General features: G+C 39.4%; 1 protein-coding gene across 4 annotated transcripts in view; it reads right to left on the bottom strand.

Annotated features, from left to right (window-relative positions):
* Positions 1-19,489, bottom strand: part of EPB41L4A (erythrocyte membrane protein band 4.1 like 4A) — a 249,063-nt gene that overhangs the window by 59,214 nt on the left and 170,360 nt on the right. For all 4 annotated transcript variants that reach the window (XM_046667060.1, XM_046667062.1, XM_046667063.1 and 1 more), the window contains 3 exons: positions 14,198-14,289; positions 12,725-12,802; positions 7,608-7,729 (listed from right to left, as the gene is read on the bottom strand). In XM_046667060.1, the coding sequence (XP_046523016.1) occupies positions 7,608-7,729; positions 12,725-12,802; positions 14,198-14,289 (292 nt within the window). The remainder of the gene's footprint in view (positions 1-7,607; positions 7,730-12,724; positions 12,803-14,197; positions 14,290-19,489) is intronic.

The raw sequence follows: 19,489 nt of genomic DNA, 5'->3' as shown, positions 1-19,489 counted from the left end.
ACTGTTACTAGTTTCTCATACTGTCTGCAAGTATACATGTATGCATACCCCCATCTCTGATTTTTGTTTGTATTTTTATATAATGGGACCATATTACATGCTGCTGCCCCTGCTTTTTTTTCTTGCTTATACTATACTCTCAAGATCATCCCATATCAGCACAAATTTATCATGTTCTTTTTTGTTTTTCCTCTCTATCCTGTGAACTCTAATTGACCTGAGTTCAGATTCCAGCTCTGGGGCCCTGGACAAGTCCCAGTCTCTGTCTTCTCACCTGCACAGTGCAAGCATCTTCTAAAAGAAATGAGACACTATCTGTAGGGTGCCTAGTACAGCGTCAGGCATGCAGAAATGCTCAATGAGTATTAGTTATTAACATTCCTCTGCCTGTTGAGCTCTTCAGGGGACCTGGCCTTTCATGGCAGATGTTGTGGGACTGTAGAATCAGACCAACACAAATTCAAATCCTGCCCTCAGGTTTCTTGTAACAGAGACATGGTATTTCCTAGGGGGTACATATATATTATTCTATTAGTCCAGTTCCCTACTAACGGATATTCAGGTAGTTTCCAGACTCTGTGATGACAAACACAGCAATAGGCCTGCTCATTTTGCACAGGCGAAGTTGCTGAACTAATAACCTACGGAGGTTGGGACTTAACTTGTGAAATCCCTGATCCAGAGCCCTGTCTTCTATTTACTCCTCATTCAATAACTCTGGCCCCCTCTTGGAGCCCTTTCAGCTTTGCCCTTTGTTTTCTCTGCTTCCACTGTCTGCTTGACATGAAAAATGCACTCAGGTAGGCCTAGCAGCTAGTTACTCCAAATAGGGAAATACATCTTATATAGAAGATGGAATGATTAACTATGTGAACTTTAAAACTACCACACAATCTTACATTATTATGAATTCACTGTAAGGAGTTTATCATTCCCAATTCGTAGCCACAGAATATTTCAGTGGGGCTGGAACATGGTAAGCATGGGGTGGGAGGTAAAATCAGAGAAGAAAAATGGCTACTCTGAGAAGCAGGAACACACAAAGCGAGACAACCCCCAGCTCTGGGCTCCTAATACTACCTGCCAACAGCTGCCCTTGGGAACTCAGACCTCCGCACGGACAGGACAGAAGAAACCTACAAACAGAGGGCACTTTTTTGACTTGCCCACTTCCCTTATACCCTGTTTATACCAAATCGTCTAGAATGAAGCAGGGGTACCCAATTTCCTTCTGAAGTCCATTCACTGTACTTGAATGACCCTCACCACCCATCACTCTCAAAAGGTGGCATCTCCTTCATATAATCATACTACCCTTTATATGTGAAGTTGATACTATATGGTAAATGTAATTCAAAGACAGGCAGACTCAGACTGGTCCATACTGTATACAGAAAGACTTCCTTTCGGTTTAGGAGAAAGAAAGAGTTACCAAGCCCTCCATGTGCTCAACACGACGCTCTACCCATTTCAGACACCATCCCCATGACAACAACCCACGAGGCAAGGGTAACATCCCCATTTACAGATGAAGAAATTGAGGCTCAGGCTGGTTAAGTGACTTCATAACATTGCATAGTTAGTACAAGGATGACTGAGACTGAACCTGGATTTATCAGCTGAAGCTCACTCGATCACACTGCCTCAGTCTGACATGCCAGTCTCTATTCATACAGCTTGCCTTTTGTCTACCTTAAAAACATTTAAAAAAATAAATTTCTGATTGCCACAAGCCAAACTGGGCTTCTGCTGACGTCATATCCGACACACTGTGCCAATCAGAGGAAGCGCTCAATAAATGATTCTTACTTTCTGATATTACTGTTTCTCAGCAGCTCAGAGCTATATACTGCATCAAATGAAACTGTACTTCACTCTGTCAAAGCATTTCTCTGTCTCTCCTGCTTTGGGCTGCACCCACGTCAAGTCACCAACAGATGCCGGTCAGCTACCCACACGTGAGTCACTTGCTACAGGTCCAGAGCTGTGTGGCACTGTCATCCCCTGGAGTTGGCCAACTGACCCACTAACTACAAACTGCTTGTGATGGGAATCAGGGAGCACTGGATCCGATTTAGTGACGCCCCCAGGGGAAGCTGGAGAAACGCACAGTGACCCCCAGGGCAGGTGGGTCAGCCATTCCCACCAGCTCTGTCAATCACAGGTTCCAAAGAGGCTGCCATTAAGCCATATGTGGCTCTCAGGAATGTTCAATTTAACACACAGAGACTTTCTTTAAAATGAAATTAATGGCTAATATTTAAAATCCTGGGAAGTTTATATAAATATCCAAATTTCATGTTTCCCTTAAGACCCTGGAAGATTTGGCCACGCTGGGTCTACCCTCCTGCACAGAAACAACCAGCTTGGCCTGAGCAGTACCTGTCTGCTTGCAGACCGGGCACGAACCATCCTCACTCAGAAGTCATTTTCACAACCCCTCGGGCATTTGTTTGCATCATCTTTCACAGATTCAAAGAGGGAATTCCAAAACGTCACCCGATCTTGCTCTTCAGTTGTCTGAAGACGACGCTGCAACTATTTATCTCTCTGTTCATTAGTGAGCTATCCTTAAGAACTTAAAATGCTTCATCAGACGATCCTAGTATTGTTTATCCACTGCAATGGCTTCACCCATTACTTTTCTTACAGCTAATTACGGATTATAGACAAATATTCTGTCTTTATCGCCTGCTTATAGCGGAGACTCTCTTCTGACAGAAACACCTACGTGAGTTGCCAAGACCTTGTCAGAGAAAGGGCGGTACAAATATGCACTTTTCCTTCCTGCCATCTCGCCTCCTGCTTTACCCCCAAAGCTCCTCGGAGGAGGCCCTGGAGACCTGCAGGAATGCTCTGGCTGCCTGCCCTGGCGCTGAACTCTTTGGGTGGGGCAGCAGGCAGGCTGGGCGCGGGGCTCCTGATCTGGAATGCACTTCCTCATAGAGGTGCCAAGGCCTAACCTCGGCGGATTCTAAACACAATGGGTTTTGAGCTACCAAGGCATTTATTATTGCTGATGGAGAGGTGAAAAAAAAGGCCTTTTAAATTTGCAGAGAACTGAGATGCAGGTTAAGAAGAGTAGTCATCGAGTTTGACTAACTCAGAAGAAATAAAAGAAAGTCTTCTAAAGTAACAAGTCATATACTATAAATTAATGATATAAACTAACAAAAAGCAAAAAAGCAAAAGTCCCCTTTTGGTCACAACTTTTCTTTTTTTCTTTTTTCTTTTCTTTTCTTTTTTTTTTTTTTTTTTGCTGAGGAAGACTGGCCCTGAGCTAACATCCATGCCAATCTTCCTCTACTTTATACATGGGACGCCTACCACAGCATGGCTTTTGCCAAGCGGTGCCACGTCTGCACCCGGGATTCGAACCAGCAAACCCCAGGCCACCAAGAAGCAGAACGTGCAAACTTAACCGCTGTGCCACTGGGCCAGCCCATGTTTTCTATTATATATAAACGTTAAATGAGAGGTAAGAATTTATGCTGATAACTCCTGAAACTGTAGTTCTAAAATTGTATCACGGAGAGAGTATCAGCAGAATTTAATTTATGAAAACTAATAGCTGGCCTTATTAGAATTTTAAAAGAAAATCTATCTTCTATTTAAACCATAACTCCATTCCTGCCAAATACAGTACAATATAATAAAATAAACTTTTTCTATGTCTTAAAATCAGCTTTCTACCATTTTAATTGTCAATATTTTTAAATAAAAATTTAAGTAACTGTGGCAGGGTAATTTAGTAAGGTAATACTTTTGTTTCCACTTGGTCAGTAAAAAGTAATTTTTCAAAAAACAAGAGCTATTGTTCCTTTCCTGCCCAGCCACCCATGAATGAGGATCAGGAATAGGAAGCTTCTCAGGGAGAAAGCTGCTCTGGAGCTGGGAGTGTGGGAGGAAGAAGGGACAGGGCTGGAAGGGCTGCCTGTAGCCGTGGGGAAGGGATGGTGGGGAAGGGACAGAGGCCTGAGGGCTACAGTGACCTAGTGACTTGCAAGCCACTACCTCACAGCCTCCCCCACCCCCACCTCCCAGGTAGCAGAGCCCTAAAGGGGGACTGGTAGCACAGTCTCTCTAGGGAGGCCTGATCCTAAGCACAAGAGGCTCTCAGGCTCAGCAAAGACCCCTCTCACACACGTTCCAGCCCAGCTTCACACAGAACTGCCCACCCTCATGGGACCTGGAGGGCTGGGACAAGGAACACAGCAGTGACTGACAGAGGGTGAAGCAAACAGGGCCCTCTTCAAATATTCTGCTCTAACTCAGACCCTGCCATGACTTCAGGAGGAAAGGATGGCTGAGATGGGGTCTCTACCAGCTGGGTTCAATTGAGGCTCAAAGCAGAGCACATTTGAATTAGAGGAAAAAGAAAATGTAACTTAACAAAATAGAACAACATTAATCCCTGCCCCTACAACGTCTTTCAGATGTGCAAGACAGCAACTGTAACATCGCATCGCTGGCCTTTGCTAGACGGTCCCTCCCTACCCGGGACAATCACACTGTCAAGGGAAGGGTCATCTCTGGGTCCCCAGAACACATCAGAGTTTTGCGGAAGCCAGGCTTGAGAAGTCAGGCTAAAAGTAATGCAAAATCAAAGGAAAATGTGTGCACAGCAAAGTCATAGTTTCTAAACACAGCATTGTTTAATCCTCTTTTTAGAATAAAAATGATGAAAATACACCATTGCTTAAAATATACATAATGAATTAGCATAAATGCTTCAAGATATCACTATTAGGACATTCACTTTAGTTATATTTATAGTCTTCAAATTTTGAAACAGCTTAAATATACAAGAACTAAACATTGGTTGAATAAATTATGTCACATCTATATATCTTTGCAGCAGAAAATTATACCAATCTTAAAATGGTGCTGTATAAGAACATTTAAAAACTTATTAGAACATATCCATGATATATTATTGAATAAGAAAAGCAAGTTGTAAAACATTACTATATCACTTTTGCAGAAAAGATACACAAATGACTAGAAGGCTATTTAACATAGTGTTAGTACTAGAGAACAGAATTTAATATGAAAGATTTTTTTTCTTTTTGGGAGGGAAGTTTCTAAGTTTCCTAAATTTTCTACAACCACCGTGTGTCTTATAATAACAAAAGCATAACATGTTCTGCATTTTTAAAAGATCCCCCTGATGCTGACAGGCTGTCCTCGAGAAGCCTGAGCTGTGCATTCGTCACACCCTCAAGCCTTGCAGAAGAGGGAGTGAGTTTTAACACAACACAAAGGGATGGGGGGGAGGCGCCGGGGATGTGGACGTGCGTGAAGGCTCCACACAGTCCCGGGCTGCTCTGGGAAAACTGCATTTCGCTGGCTCTGCAGAAGTGAAGAGAAAAACAAAAGCCAAAACCCTTATCCCTAAATTAATCAGCTTCTAGATTTTGGGCTTCCAAGGAGAAAGAGAAAGAGACACACACACACAAGTGTTACAGAAGCAGATATTTTTATAAGAGCATATGAAAAAGAGCAGCAACCTGAGCAGGTTGTAAAAAGCACGTGTGATTCCCACATTTCAAGTGGAATGAAATGTTGATTTGAAGAAAGGAATGCCTTTGATATTCTCAGCCAGTCTCAGAATAATTTCATGAGGCACAGTGTTTCAGAAATAGCATAGGATTTGAAAGTTTGCTTATTAATTATACAATGCTGCACTTGATCCAAATGGGATTTAAGACTGCTCAAATGAAAAGATAAAGACAAAATATTAAGATAAAGGTATTACACATTATGGCTAGAATTTTTGTCCAAAGCCATCTACTTATTATGTAATCTTGGCCAAATTTACCTTTTTAAATCTTAGTTTCCTCATCAGCCAAATGGGAATAATGATAATACTTATGTGGCAAGGTAATCTATTGCAAAATTAAATCATGTCTATTTTTGCCACTGTAGAACCATCAGAAACAAATTAATTTCCTCCCAGCCCAGTGGGAGGAGGGGACCGACAATCAGATTTAATTTGACTTTAGAAAGAGTAGTCAGGTGACATTCTCACAGCCAGCAGTGGTGGAACAAACTCAAACACTTTCTTCACAGGCTTGGCATGAGGATTAAATGAAACAATGCATGTCATAACGCTATGTCAATTGTCATGCAATGTTCAGATGTTAATTATTGTTATTAAAAATTCCACTGACTTCACATAATATGGCAGAAAGACCCAGGAGATCTGGGTTCTCATCCGAGCCCCACCCCTGGCTTGCTGCAGGGACCATGTTTTCTTAATCTGTAAAATGGGAACATACTCTTTGCTTTTGCCCTACCTCACAGAGTTATTTTCAGGCTGAAGTGAGATAATATGCGTGAAAAGTCTGTGGAGCATGTCAAACAATGGTGATCTATAAGTAAGCCACAAACCAAAGTCAGTCACATTCTAAGTAATATTCAAAGTTAGTAATACAGTAAAATTCTGTGAGCTCTGAGCACTGAACATGGAACAGAACTGATTGATTAGGTAGTTTTATGAAAAAAGTCGTCTGTACTAAAAACAAGAAATCTGAATAATCAAATGTCCACTAACAGTAGAATGAATAAAGAAACTGCCATACAATAGAATACTCACAGCAAGAAAAATGAATGCACTTCACGATACATTACATGTAACACTGACATAAAGAAGCAAGACACACGGGGCTGGCCCTGTGGCCGAGGGGTTGGGTTCGCACGCTCCACTTCGGCAGCCCAGGGTTTCACCGGTTCAGATCCTGGGTGCGGACATGGCACTGCTCATCAGGCCATGCTGAGGCGGCATCCCACATGCCACAACTAGAAGGACCCACAACTAAAAATATGCAACTATGTACCGGGGGGATTTGGGGAGAAAAAGGAAAAATAAAATCTTTAAAAAAAAATTTAAAAACAGAAGCAAGACACAAAAGAACATATCATGATTCATTCATATATTGTTAAAAACAGGCAAAATAAACTAGTTTGTTCAGGGAAGGCTACATAAGTAGTAAAATTATAATGAAAAATATGGAAATAATTATCACAAAGTCAGATGGGGGTTGGGGAGGGAGGAGACGGTGAAGATGTGATCAGGCAAATAGGAGGGACTTCTGGGCTGTAGTCCATGTTAAATTTTGTGTGTGTGTATGCATATATTTATATTTACATTTATATGTGTATGTGCATATGTATGTATATATATTTTATGTATTTTTCTACATATATTTCACAAAGAAAGACCAACAATAACAAAAAACCAACTGAATTCTGTACAGATGAAGTTATGTCAACAATGTTCCTTTTCGTTAAAAGACTTTTGCTAAGAGTTTGTTTCAATTCCAATCTTAGACACCACAAACTAAGAAATTACTCAGTTGAGATTTTACTTAATCCCTTCAAAAAGAAAGCATAGTCATCAAGCAGATTATGGTAATTCAAGTTGATTACTTGTCTACTTATTAATAATTTCTAATGATTTGCACATTTTCTGGGTCAAATTAAAAATTCTAGTATTAACAATAAAAACACGACAGGGCTTTAGTCCCACCTGAGCATATCTTGTACCAGCAGCCTAAAAGTAAGCGCAAGTTTACATTGATGACTTGGGGGGCTCCATGACTTACCAGCTGGCTGTGTTTGTGCTATTCTCTTAGGGTAAGTCTTGCTTCGACTTCTTGCCACATTCTGATCTGGCCGGGGAAGTTGAATAGAAAGATCTCGACTCATTTGTAATGCCGTCCTGCCACTTGAAAATACAACATTTTGATTAACACAAGTAAAACCACACAGCCACAAAAATCAAACCATGGCTCATGCAGAACACCTGCAAAGTATGGAGAGAAGAAAAAAACACAGACTCACACAGGCTGTAAGAATACATGGGTTTCCAATTGGTTCTCACAGCAATATCAACCCAAGGAAGCAGTATTAACTTCTAACAGGAAAGATTTAGGTTAGATAGAAGGAGAATCTTTCAGGAGAAGAAATAGGGAAAAAGGGTTTATTAAAAGAGGAGTTAGGTTTAGATTTAAGTACAATGATGGGTGAAAAATAGAGGATGCTGATGGTCTTCCAGCCCTACAACTAAATAATAAAGAAATTATGTTGGGCTAAATGACACAAGGGCAATGATTCTATATAAACCAACATGTCCCTGTGTTGTACTCACACAGCAAGTTGCATAGCATCCCCCATAGGACCCCTAGGTGTGACTTTACTCTGAACCCTGTTGTGGCATAATCAACCACTTACTATGCCACCTCACATGATCAAGTCCACAGGGAGATTCAAAGCAGGCCTAAAACCCCACGAGTGGTGCTGCTTCTCTAGAGTCTGAGGATTCGAGAAGGTGAGCTGTCCCCGGGGAGGGACTAATCTTCTCAAGGAATTGTGTGATTTCATTTGCTGGATTTCAGTGAACATCCATCCTACTAAAAATTTATTTCACAGCTGCTGGCTTTGAGCCAATGAATGACCCCAGCTTTCACACAGGAAAATACTTAGGTACTGGAAAAATGCATGTCTATATGTCTAGTTTGATTCACCACAAGAAGAGCCATCTATGGGAAGGAAATAGCCTTTTAATGGCCCTAAATCCTATTCATCCTACATTTACAGGATAAATATTGGTGAATCTCTCCCGAAAGAGATTAGGTGAAACTCATAAAGCAAAACTCACCTCCTATAGGCTTCTGTGAAAGTTTTCCCTCCTTACTACCCCATCTACCTTTATTGGAAATAAAAAGATGCTTGAAACACTCATAAAAAGTGGCTTCTCATCAGGCTAATTGCAGACACCACTTGAAACGAGCTACTATGAATTAAGATGCCAGGTTCCATCTACGCGTGTACTTCGTGTTCAACAGAACATGGGAACCAGGGGGAGGGACGGGGAAGGATGCAAATTGTAACAGGTTTTCCTTCCCTTGAAATTTATTTTTTTTAGAGGCAGCACATAAGGTAACACAAATAGCAACATCTCTCTCCCAAAAACCTGAAAAAGAATTCCATCAAGAGAGCAAAATTCCATTATCATAAATGGTTTGGAGTATGAATATAAGACAACAGACTTTCTCGGCTATCAGAAAGAATTGGGTACTGAGTACTTCTCTACACAGAAGAAAAATAACTGCCCTAAAAGTATAACCCAATATGTGGACCACTGAGGTATTTTATAGTGAGATTTTACTTTATTACTCAATTTTTCCTCATAGTTTCTCTCCCAGGAATAAAGGAGAAATGAGAAAATCATATCACAAGATTAATAAAACTAAGGTCCAGAAACATAAACTGACCTGCCCCAGCTACAGGGGACCCAGGAGCAGAACAAGCTTTCTGACCTCCAGCTGGTCAGTATGGCACAGCCTCGTGGTGCGGGAGAAGGGACAGAACACTAAGCCATTGGGTTTGAAGTTGCAAACTCAGTTTAAAACATAGTTCTGCCACAACTGTGAGGTCTTCGGCAGATTATTTTTAAAGTCTCCTGGAGCCTCATTTTCCTCATTTATAATATATTTCTACTAGTTCTTACTATTTCCTTGCAGCAGAAACTATCTGACTACTATAGAGACTCAGAGAGTGAAGTGTAAGAGTTCCTACGCTGTCTGGTGGCTCTTCGTAGTGACAGGACAGAGCCTCATTCCCAGGATTACCCACTGCCCTGCCTCCTCACACTCTGGTGCACACACTCCCGTTCTATGCAGAGTGGCACTGCCAGGAGCCCTTCAGCCTCAAAGTGAGGGCACAATGGGCCATCAGTGGGGGAGATGGAAGAGAACAAGATGGGAACACCTGGGTTCAAATCCCAGCTTTGCTACTTTACTTGGGAGTCTTTAATTCAGTCACCCTAAGGTTAAGGGTCTTTATTCAGTTACCTTACTTTTTGGGGCTCAAATTTCTCCTCCGTATAAATGATAAATGAAGACATGATACCTTCTTTGGCAGGTGATTGAGCAGATTAAATACAGTAACACATGTGAAAGCACCTGACACAAAGGGGGTTCTCATGAGAACCTGGCCTCTCTTCCACGCTTTAGGAAAGGTGGAAAGCTCGCGTGATGAAAGTTGTACAAGAAGGGGATTTGGGTTCCCAGGGGGCGTTTCTCAGGCCTAATTCTCATTTCTGGAGTATAAATTTTACACAGCTCACTCATTCATCAAAACCAGGAGTCCCCTCTGAACTTAACAACAGGTAAAAGCAAGGTTAACTTTTAAGGGGCTCAGAGAAAGATATCAATGTATAAAAAAATACTTAATCAATCAAAGATTTAATCAATTTCTATTTCAGCTTAATGGTCTCTGATAATAAGACAACAACAACAAAAGAATTAGATTATCTGATTTCATCTCAGGCTTTCCCCACAAATCTAATTTTGAATTTTTGAAAGGATTGGCTGTCACATCTCACTAAAAATGTCTAATTTTTTCCATTATCAAGTAATGACTAGTGTTTTTAAAAGATATCAGAATCTCCATGGTATTTTGCAAGCTCAAAAATGCAGGAAAGAGAGTAACGACTAAAACACTATCTTCCTCCATCACATACACCTACACACACACACCCCATTATAAACACATACACAATTATACACACAAATACCCACATTCACACACTGCAGCTACCTGTTTATCCCCCATGCTCTGATGCCTGCACGGTGCAGGAGGGGGCTGTGTGCATTTCCGGAGCTCTGCTTTCATTCCATGATCTCTCCAGAATGTATCAAGAAAGGGGCAGGCATATGATATTTGTTAAAGGCTGGTTATTTTCCCTCTTTTCACAATTAGCAGTCTATGTGCTAGTGACCACCCACCACCCAGCGGTCAGAGACCCAAACCTGCCTAAGCCTGGCTCTGGGCAGTGGGATGGAACATCTTTCTTCCAAGGGTGGTGTAACATTAGTGCTTCCCACATACAGACATGGAAATTTGGGCTTCATTAAGACTTACTAGGCAGTTAACACCAGCCACGAAATCAGAACAGATTTACCAGAGTCTCCAATTGTGTAAAGGTTACCTTTAATGACTTTCTTGGAAGAAATGATATTTAATATGCAAAATTTAATAACTTTCTAATAATAATTCCCAGTAGCCACAACATTTGCATTTCAATAAATTTAAGAAATTAGGTATGGGTAAATTTGTGGAAGCCAACTACAGCATATGTTAAACAGCATAATTACAATTTTAATAGCATGAACGTTAAGACAGATGCCTTTTCACTAGTTCATTTCAGTGACAAGGAGCTAGATTTACACATTCTCTCTAGAACCCTGGAAACGTTTGATGCCTCAACTAGAAGCCCCAATATACTGACTATTAGCTGTTCGTCTCATATAAAAGTAAATACTCTTTCCTTAAATTCCTGATAACGATATCACTGTCTAGGGTAGAACCTTGAAAACTTGAAGGTTAAATTTTTGATTATCAATGAATACCTTCATACAAATTCCAAGAACATCTATAATACAATAATACTTCAGTTTTGTTTTAAGTCATCAAATAAGCAAATATCCAAGTGAGTAATATGTAAAGATGAATGCACTGAACATTTAATATTAATCACTCTTACTGATTATCTCTGGTTTCAAAATTCAAGACAAAAAAAGATGAGTTATAAAAGAGAGCAATTACAATCTGGCATACAATTGCCCTGCAAACATTTGACTCAGCTTTAGTTTTAAAGGTATGCATTTCATTCAGTGATGGCGCCAAGGGAAAGAATAGAACAGTGTCCCACCCTCCTGAACAGCATTTCTGCACCTGCTTTGGTTTTACAAGGGCCTAGGACCTGCCTCACTGCCTGAATAATACTGTAGCTCTCTCAAGGCAGAGGTGGTTAGATCTGATTCTTTATATCTCTGGGAACCCAATACCATGCCTGGCACATATGAGGTTCTCTCCATGAACAGAACAAATTGAAACCAAACAAAATCTTTTTCAAAACATATAAGACTCCTACTTTTAACACTGGTATTAGAAAAAGACACAAGCATCTGCCTGGCTGCAGGACAATCAGGCTTTTTCTGCAACAGGCTAACAGTTTGCCTAATGGTTAAAAGCATGGGTTCTGGAGTTAGACTGCCAGGGTGTGGATCCCACTTTACTGCTTCCTAGCTGGGTTACCTTGAGAAGAGAGTTGGCCTCTCTGAGCCTTAGATTCCTCACATATTAATGAGGGTACTACTACAGAAGACTGCGATGATTAAATGAAGCAACAAATGGAAACCGTTTAACACAATACCTGGTACTTAGTAATGCTCAATAAAGTTGAGACATAATTGCTAGCATTACTATAGGTAGGTTTAACGGTTCAGGAAACATGATTTGATCCACAATATAAACTATACATTGTGTTACAATAGGGGATCAACTGAATATCCTAAGAATGCCAATCAGCTACTATTGAGAATATTTACTTTGTTTCATAATCACAACATAATTAGAAATAAGTGATAATTGCTTCAAAATGAATTTCTGAAGATAATAAGCTCTACTACATTCTATGGCCCTAAACACAAGTAATGCAGACATTAAATATAATTAAACTTGGAAAATAATTTTTGTTATGAAAGTTTTAATAAACTGTTAAGCTTATGAAATTGATTAGCACTGCGGAAAAATAACAAAAAATTAAATCATAAATTTTAATGAGTATGTATGTATACAGCTGAATATTTGTTTATTCTCTCTCTCACACACACACACACACACACCCCGCCCCCAAGAAAAAAATGCCATTTACCTATACCGGTGCTTATGACTCATGGATCCAAACTTGCTGAGTCTTCTTGACAATGAATTTGATTCATTTTCTGGCATTCTAATGAATTTTTAACAGAAAATCAGAAAAATACTCATAAATACAGCTACTTATGCAACACTTGTTCAAAAGCTGCAGAGAAAACATAGTGAAACACTAACAGCTAGTCAAAATGCTTTATTTATTCCACATATTGGCAAAAAATAGGAATCAGTTATTTTAAGCTAATATTTGAAACACAACCACACTCTAGGATTTTATATATGTATAATATCAAACTACTGAAACTTTCTGAACACTACTATACACATCACTGCCCTAGGAAGCTTTCGTTGTGAATCAACTTATTTTTTCTACTTAATCATCTTGAGAATTTTGTCACTGTGTTGATTTACCCATGCCAAGGTTTTCATGGCAGTTAATCACATCCGATGTAGTGGTTCACACTTCTTCATACAATATACCATTCAGGGTACCTTCAACAGACACCTCGATGGGGAGCTCCTCAACCCAGCCCCACTGAACTAGAAACAATACTTCAGGCTTTTTGGAGAACATCCCTCTCCCTAATACAAACTGTATAAAAGACATTGGTCATTTTATAAGAATACTTCTCCAACATCATGCTATTTGGGGAAACTGTACTATGCAAATCAAATAGGAAAAAGCAGAAAAGTTAATCTAGTTTTAAATTTAAAAACAAAAAATAAAGCTTAATGTACTACCTGATAAAATATAGTTTTACCTTTACACCATAAGGATGTGAAACAAACAAAAAGTGTCCCCACAATCCTATGGTGAATTCTCCACCCTCATCTTACTTGACCTCCCAGGAGCACACGACACAGTTTCCAGCTCCTTATTCACCATGACATTTTCCTCCCTCATTTCCCATTTTCCCACACACTCTACATTCCCTTCTCATACTCCTTGACTGGCTCTTTCGGTCCTCTAAATGCTGGGAGGGTCCCACAGCTCAGTCCTTGGCTTTCTGCTTCTCTCTCTTCACTTTTTCCATTGCTGACCTCATCTATTCCCCTTTGCCTTAAATACCTACTAAGATTACACGGCCAACCTTGGTCTTTCCAATGAGCCTTGTAAACCCAATTGCCTACTCCACATCTCCACTGAGATGGCTAATGGGCATTACAAATTTAATATGTCCACAGCAGAATGCCTAATTTCCATCAATGTCAAAACTGCACTTTTTACATAAAACTAAAAAAACTGTTCTTGACCCTTTCTTATAGTGTAAGCAAAGAAAATATCTATGTATATGTAAGCATGTATGTATATATATGATTGTATTAATATGAGCCAGAGAATTCGGTGGCTAACAAAAAATTAATAAAAGAGAAACAGTTAAAATGTCTACTTTAGACAGAAGTCTTGTTGCAAAAACAAATACGATTTTCATTCATTAGGACAATGAACAAAGCTTTCACATTAACATACCTAAAAAATGTATGATGTTCTACACTGCACTTCCAAAGATGCTTGCAGGCAGTTTTACTTCGAGCTTCAAAAAAGAATGAGGTTTCATTGCACTGAAGGAAAAAGAGAGAGAGAATATGAATTACTGACCACAACATTCTCCAGATGACAGTCACCCTCTAGGTACCAAAAATTCACGTAAGCAGAAAGAGTACTGTTAACACATCAAACAAAGAATAATTATCTCTTGGTAACTATTTCTGGAGGGTTGCCTTAAAACTACCTTCAATTAATTAAAATTACAAAATATAAGTTCCGTGTAAATCTTAGTGTTATCGCCTTTATTACCTGCTCCTACATCACCCCATGACCATGGATAGTCAGGGTGATGGCAGTGAATGTACAGCCAAGTTTTCCGTTATAAATGGGCACCAAAATAGGAAAAACACTGACCATGTGGCAGTCAATTCCCAATAAAAAGAAGATGCCCATAAACCCAGTTCTTAACTGTATCAATTTCAGGGATGCAGAGGCCACACTCAAAGTGATTTCTGAAGCATCTCAAGAGGGGCCACTGGGAGGAGTGACCACCACAGCAGTGAAATCCAGGCAAGTTAAATAATGTTTCTGATTCCAAGTTTCTCCATTCTGCATCAAGTTATTGGGTGAATTAAATGAAATAATATGACAGATGTAAAGTGTCATACAATAGGTATACAAAATATTTTAACTATTATTTCAATCCAAGAGTTACTTAATTATCTATATTTAATACATTAGAAATGCAAGCAATATTAGAGGTAATTCTAATTGTGCAGAAGATACTTCTTTTTTTAAGTGACTGAATAGGAAACCAAGCAACATACAATATAAGTACTAAAATAATAAATCACAAGTGCTGTGAAGTTACATAATTGCTAATTTAGTTTCAAATAAAAACCAAACTCAAGTCTCAAGTGCAGGAATGCCCCCGGAATGAGGTTTCCACGGATTCATAAACGTAAAATTGTCAGCGCAGAGGAATAACTGAAATGATTTTCCCTTCCACTTTTAACAAGGACAAAGAATTTACACGCAGGAAATTTCTCCCAAGCCCATCTGGGATGAGGCTGCTCAATGTAGGAGTTTATTTGTAAAATGAAAGGGTGTGATGAAAACAGAGCCAATATATGCATGTTACAGCAAGGCAAGCTGTAATTCCAAAACCTTGCGAGGTGGAGGAAGAAACTTCGCATGATTCCCAGGTTTCTGGCTTGGGTCTGCAAAGTACTAAAATACAGCAAGTGGCAAAAACTGGGGATTTGGTCGGCAAGGGTATGGACAATAAGTTCAGGCTATTTTGATTTTGAGGTGCCTATGGAATTGGAAACTTAACACACCCCGTGGGCCAGTAAACAAGCAGGTGTAGACCCCAGGAAAGAGGTCATATCAGCTGGCACAGACGATTTCACCCAAGAGTGTAAACTCATGGCTCAGGAAGATCGCACAGAGTGGATAAAGGTGGAATTACAGCGAAGATGCTCGCAAAGATGGAGAGAGAGAGGTCAAAAGGGACCAGGAGGCAATGGTGTCAGAAAGGCTGGGAGAAGAGCTCAATTCTCAAGTGACCCAGAAAGGTCAAAAAGGGTTTGAGGAGAGGCTACCGCATTTCATGATAAGAAATCTTCAGTGACTTTCATGAATGGGGTAGGGATTACATAATTAAAGATGAGGAAGAAACATCAATGTATTCTGAAAGTGTTTTCCCTCAAAAGCAAAACAAACTGTGGGGAGGGGTGGGGGAGGGTACAGAGGAAATCATAGGAGATCCCTGGGGGCGGGGTGGGAAATGAAGTTTCCTGTCAGGAGATGAGAATGCTTAGCGGGGAATTTCTTTTCTTTTACTTTTCTTTTTTAATATATAATAGATATGCTTGGTACAAACACCAAAAGTTACCAAAGCAGATAAACAAAGATAACTACATCTCCCACCGCTGTCCCCAATTCCCCTCCCCGGAGACAACCACTATAAGAGTTTCTTATGTAACAGGTGGGAGTTTTTAAGGTCAGTGCATTATCCCAAAATATAACGCACAGATCATTTATTTTAAAATAATTTTGCTTGTGATTGCATTCTATCAGGATGAACCATTAAGAGAAAGTGAGTACAGGACAGGCTTCCCCCCACACACCACGTTCCTTAGCATGAGCTCCCCCATCTCCCTGTGCTTTTCAACAGCCCAAGCCCTGCGGGCGGCAGGACATACAGGGCATTATCACCGACAGGAAATGGTGGCTGGTGATGTCTACTCTGTGACACAGACACTTTCACATTTTAGCAAGAGCGCCCACAAACAACGTGGACATTTACAAACCTAAATCAAACTTTCAAAAAGTTACTACATATAATCCAGATTTCCAACAGTGGAGAAGAAACAAGCATTCAATCTTAAAAATAAAATTAAGTGAATCTCCTCAAACTTTTCATGGACTGGTTTCCACTTTATTCTTCACATAAACGTCTCTATTCTTTTGCTTTTCAAATAGAGGCCTGGTCTCAGGATATCTAATTTTTAACACATTTTTTTAAACTACCATCACTTAATGGAAGGATAAAAGGTATTTAAGATCCAACCAGAATTGGGTTTTCTCAAGTTTCCTTGGGTACAAAATACATTAAAGGAAGAAAAGAGCCCCCCACAGGCCTCCTAATTCCTTCTGCCACGTGCGAACAACAAGCATGAACTCATTCCCCATTTATACAGGGCTTGAAGACCAGCAGCTTGTTTTTTATCCCATTGTTAGCAGAATGATCCAAATACTAACAGGAAGGTTACATAACCTAAAAAGAAGCCAGGTATTCTGGATAAATTCTGTATATTTTTGCCACTTACAGCAACTGCTGGCATGAATTAACTGAGGCAATATTTCAAATATCTTTATTCCCCCCACTCTCCTACCCACCAAACCTTTTCCAAACAGACACACCAATCAGCACCTTTCCATTCATTCATGTAAAGACAAGCAGCTGCTCCACTTACGTTCATTCCAACCTACTGCTAAAATACTTTATCCAAGCATCCAATGCTTGCTTTTGACAAAATTACTCCAACACCTTCACAGCTTTGGTCATTTCATGCCAGAAGCAAAGCTATCATCTGAATCTTTTTTATTTCATAAACTGATGAAGCTTAAATTCCCTGTAACTCAGGTATCATGTGGGAGTTTCATTACTCTGTGGATCTCTGGGTTAACTTGGCTAAAACCCCCAATTCCATCACTTGTAAGAATTCAGGACCTGATTGTATTATATCGTCGAATTCCCAACTCCCTCTGGTCTTCTCAGTCTATCTTCCCATCTTTGCTGGCTGTGTTTCTCTTAGTAAGCTTACAAGAAATAAGTCTACTTTAGCCTGGCTTCTCCTAAGAATATTGAGATGATTGACAGGGTCATGGCGGGGCTCCCACAGCAAGCTGCATAGCAGCTTACTCTCCCTGGGCTCACTCAAGCGTCACTGCTCTCCCGAGGCTGACCCTCCTCGTCACACACAGCCCACACTCTGGCTGATTCCTCCGTTTCCGTCTTGGGAAGCATCCACGACTGGACAGTCCGCCTTCCTCATCCTCCCTAGAATTATGGGGATGAACATCCTCTCAATCCTATTATTGTACATTTGTCCCACCTCCAAGGTCACCAGAAGTAACTCAAAGCACATTGCAAAGGTCAAATATTTAAGAGTAAAAGAAATTAGGACTTCTAACAATACTAAGATGCAATCATCATATAAATACTGGAAAGGCCAATAGGAGAGAGGTTTCTTATCAATGACCTATAGAGCTAGAAGGGTGGCTGAAAAGACGTGTGAAGATTACAAGTCTAAGATATTATGGGATTATTTATTTTTTTTACATTCAATCTCTACAAGATTTATATTTACTTGGCAATTGTTAACTTACTTTAGGCACTACAGGGAAAAAACCAAAATCATCATAGGACTGATAGCAAATGACAGAAATAACTTACTTATTGATAAAGCAAAAGAAGGCAAGTTGTGGAACTGAAAAAATTTTATCCTTCAACTGAAAAGAGATACCAAAGAGAGATCATGAAATGTTAAGCGTTTTGAGAAATTTTATCTTTATAAATGGTGAACTGAATGATTGCAGTTCTAAAAGTTGAACTATGTGCGTGCATGTGATAGAGTGGGCACAATGTCTGTTTTAATGACTTCCCCTGTATTTTCCATTGCTTTCTCTTCTAGGCATCTTGATTTCAAACCTAGCTAATTCAGAGTGAGCCCTGCAACAAAAATTTACCAGTCTTCTTATTACTTGGGAAAGGAATTTCAAAACACTGCATAAAATATTATCTTTCAAGCTTTTTCTTTACATAGTCCTCCCTCAAGAGTGTTTCTTATAACACTAGTGTCTTGTGATATTGGTATAAGAGTTCCATGGTCAAGTAAGTCTGGGAAACACTGGGTTAAACATCAGATCTTTTAATGTACTAACATGCACTGGGAATCTCCAAGAGCTGGGAGGGTATTGGTGTTCCCCTGATTTATATGAGCAAAAAACTCTGTTTCAAAGAAGTGCTTTTTGAGTACTCTGGCTTAGAAAATATTGCACTACTCATAAACACCCCTACACACACAAATACATATTTTGTAAAATTGTTTCTGAAATGCATGTTTTGAATTAAAAATCACCGTGCATTTCAGCAGAACACTTGGAGAATAAAATTAATTTCTATTCCTGCATACAAGTTACATTTTACAATAAAAGAACAAAAATAGCAAAAATATTCCAGTACTCTTTTGTCAGCTGTGTGGGTTATGTTCCAAAATATATACTAACTGTGAAAAACCTTTTTACCTCTTTTACAGATGAATAAATTGACTGCTTGATAAATAATTCTATACAACTCTTTCTAGTTCATAGAAACATAAATTATAGGGTAGGAAAGGATGTGTTAGATGGTGCTGCTTCTCCTCTTTTATTTTTTTCTCCCAAAAATTCAAAAAGAAAAAATATCAGGCAAAACATTAGAGAATATTTATATCACGTTTCAGTAAACTTTGAAAACTACTTATTATGTCGAGCTTATTTTGCTTCCTATTTGAAGAAATTCACAGATACAAACCCAGGATTCCAGATGGTTTGCTTTTGTTATTGCTGTTTTTATTCTATCTCTTCCTCATCTGCTCTTTAGATAAACTATAGCACTTACTAAAATGTCAGCATTTCTCTTATACTTGCAGATTTAATTCTTTAATGATAATTAATCTTTATTCCCAATCTTACAAATGTTAAGAAAATTCAATAAATGTTGTT

This window comes from Equus quagga, chromosome 7 (assembly GCF_021613505.1).
Source record: "Equus quagga isolate Etosha38 chromosome 7, UCLA_HA_Equagga_1.0, whole genome shotgun sequence".
In the NCBI taxonomy this organism is placed as follows: Eukaryota; Metazoa; Chordata; class Mammalia; order Perissodactyla; family Equidae; genus Equus; species Equus quagga.
The sequence above is the reverse complement of the archived record's forward strand: the minus strand, read 5'-3'. Positions and strand labels throughout refer to the sequence as shown.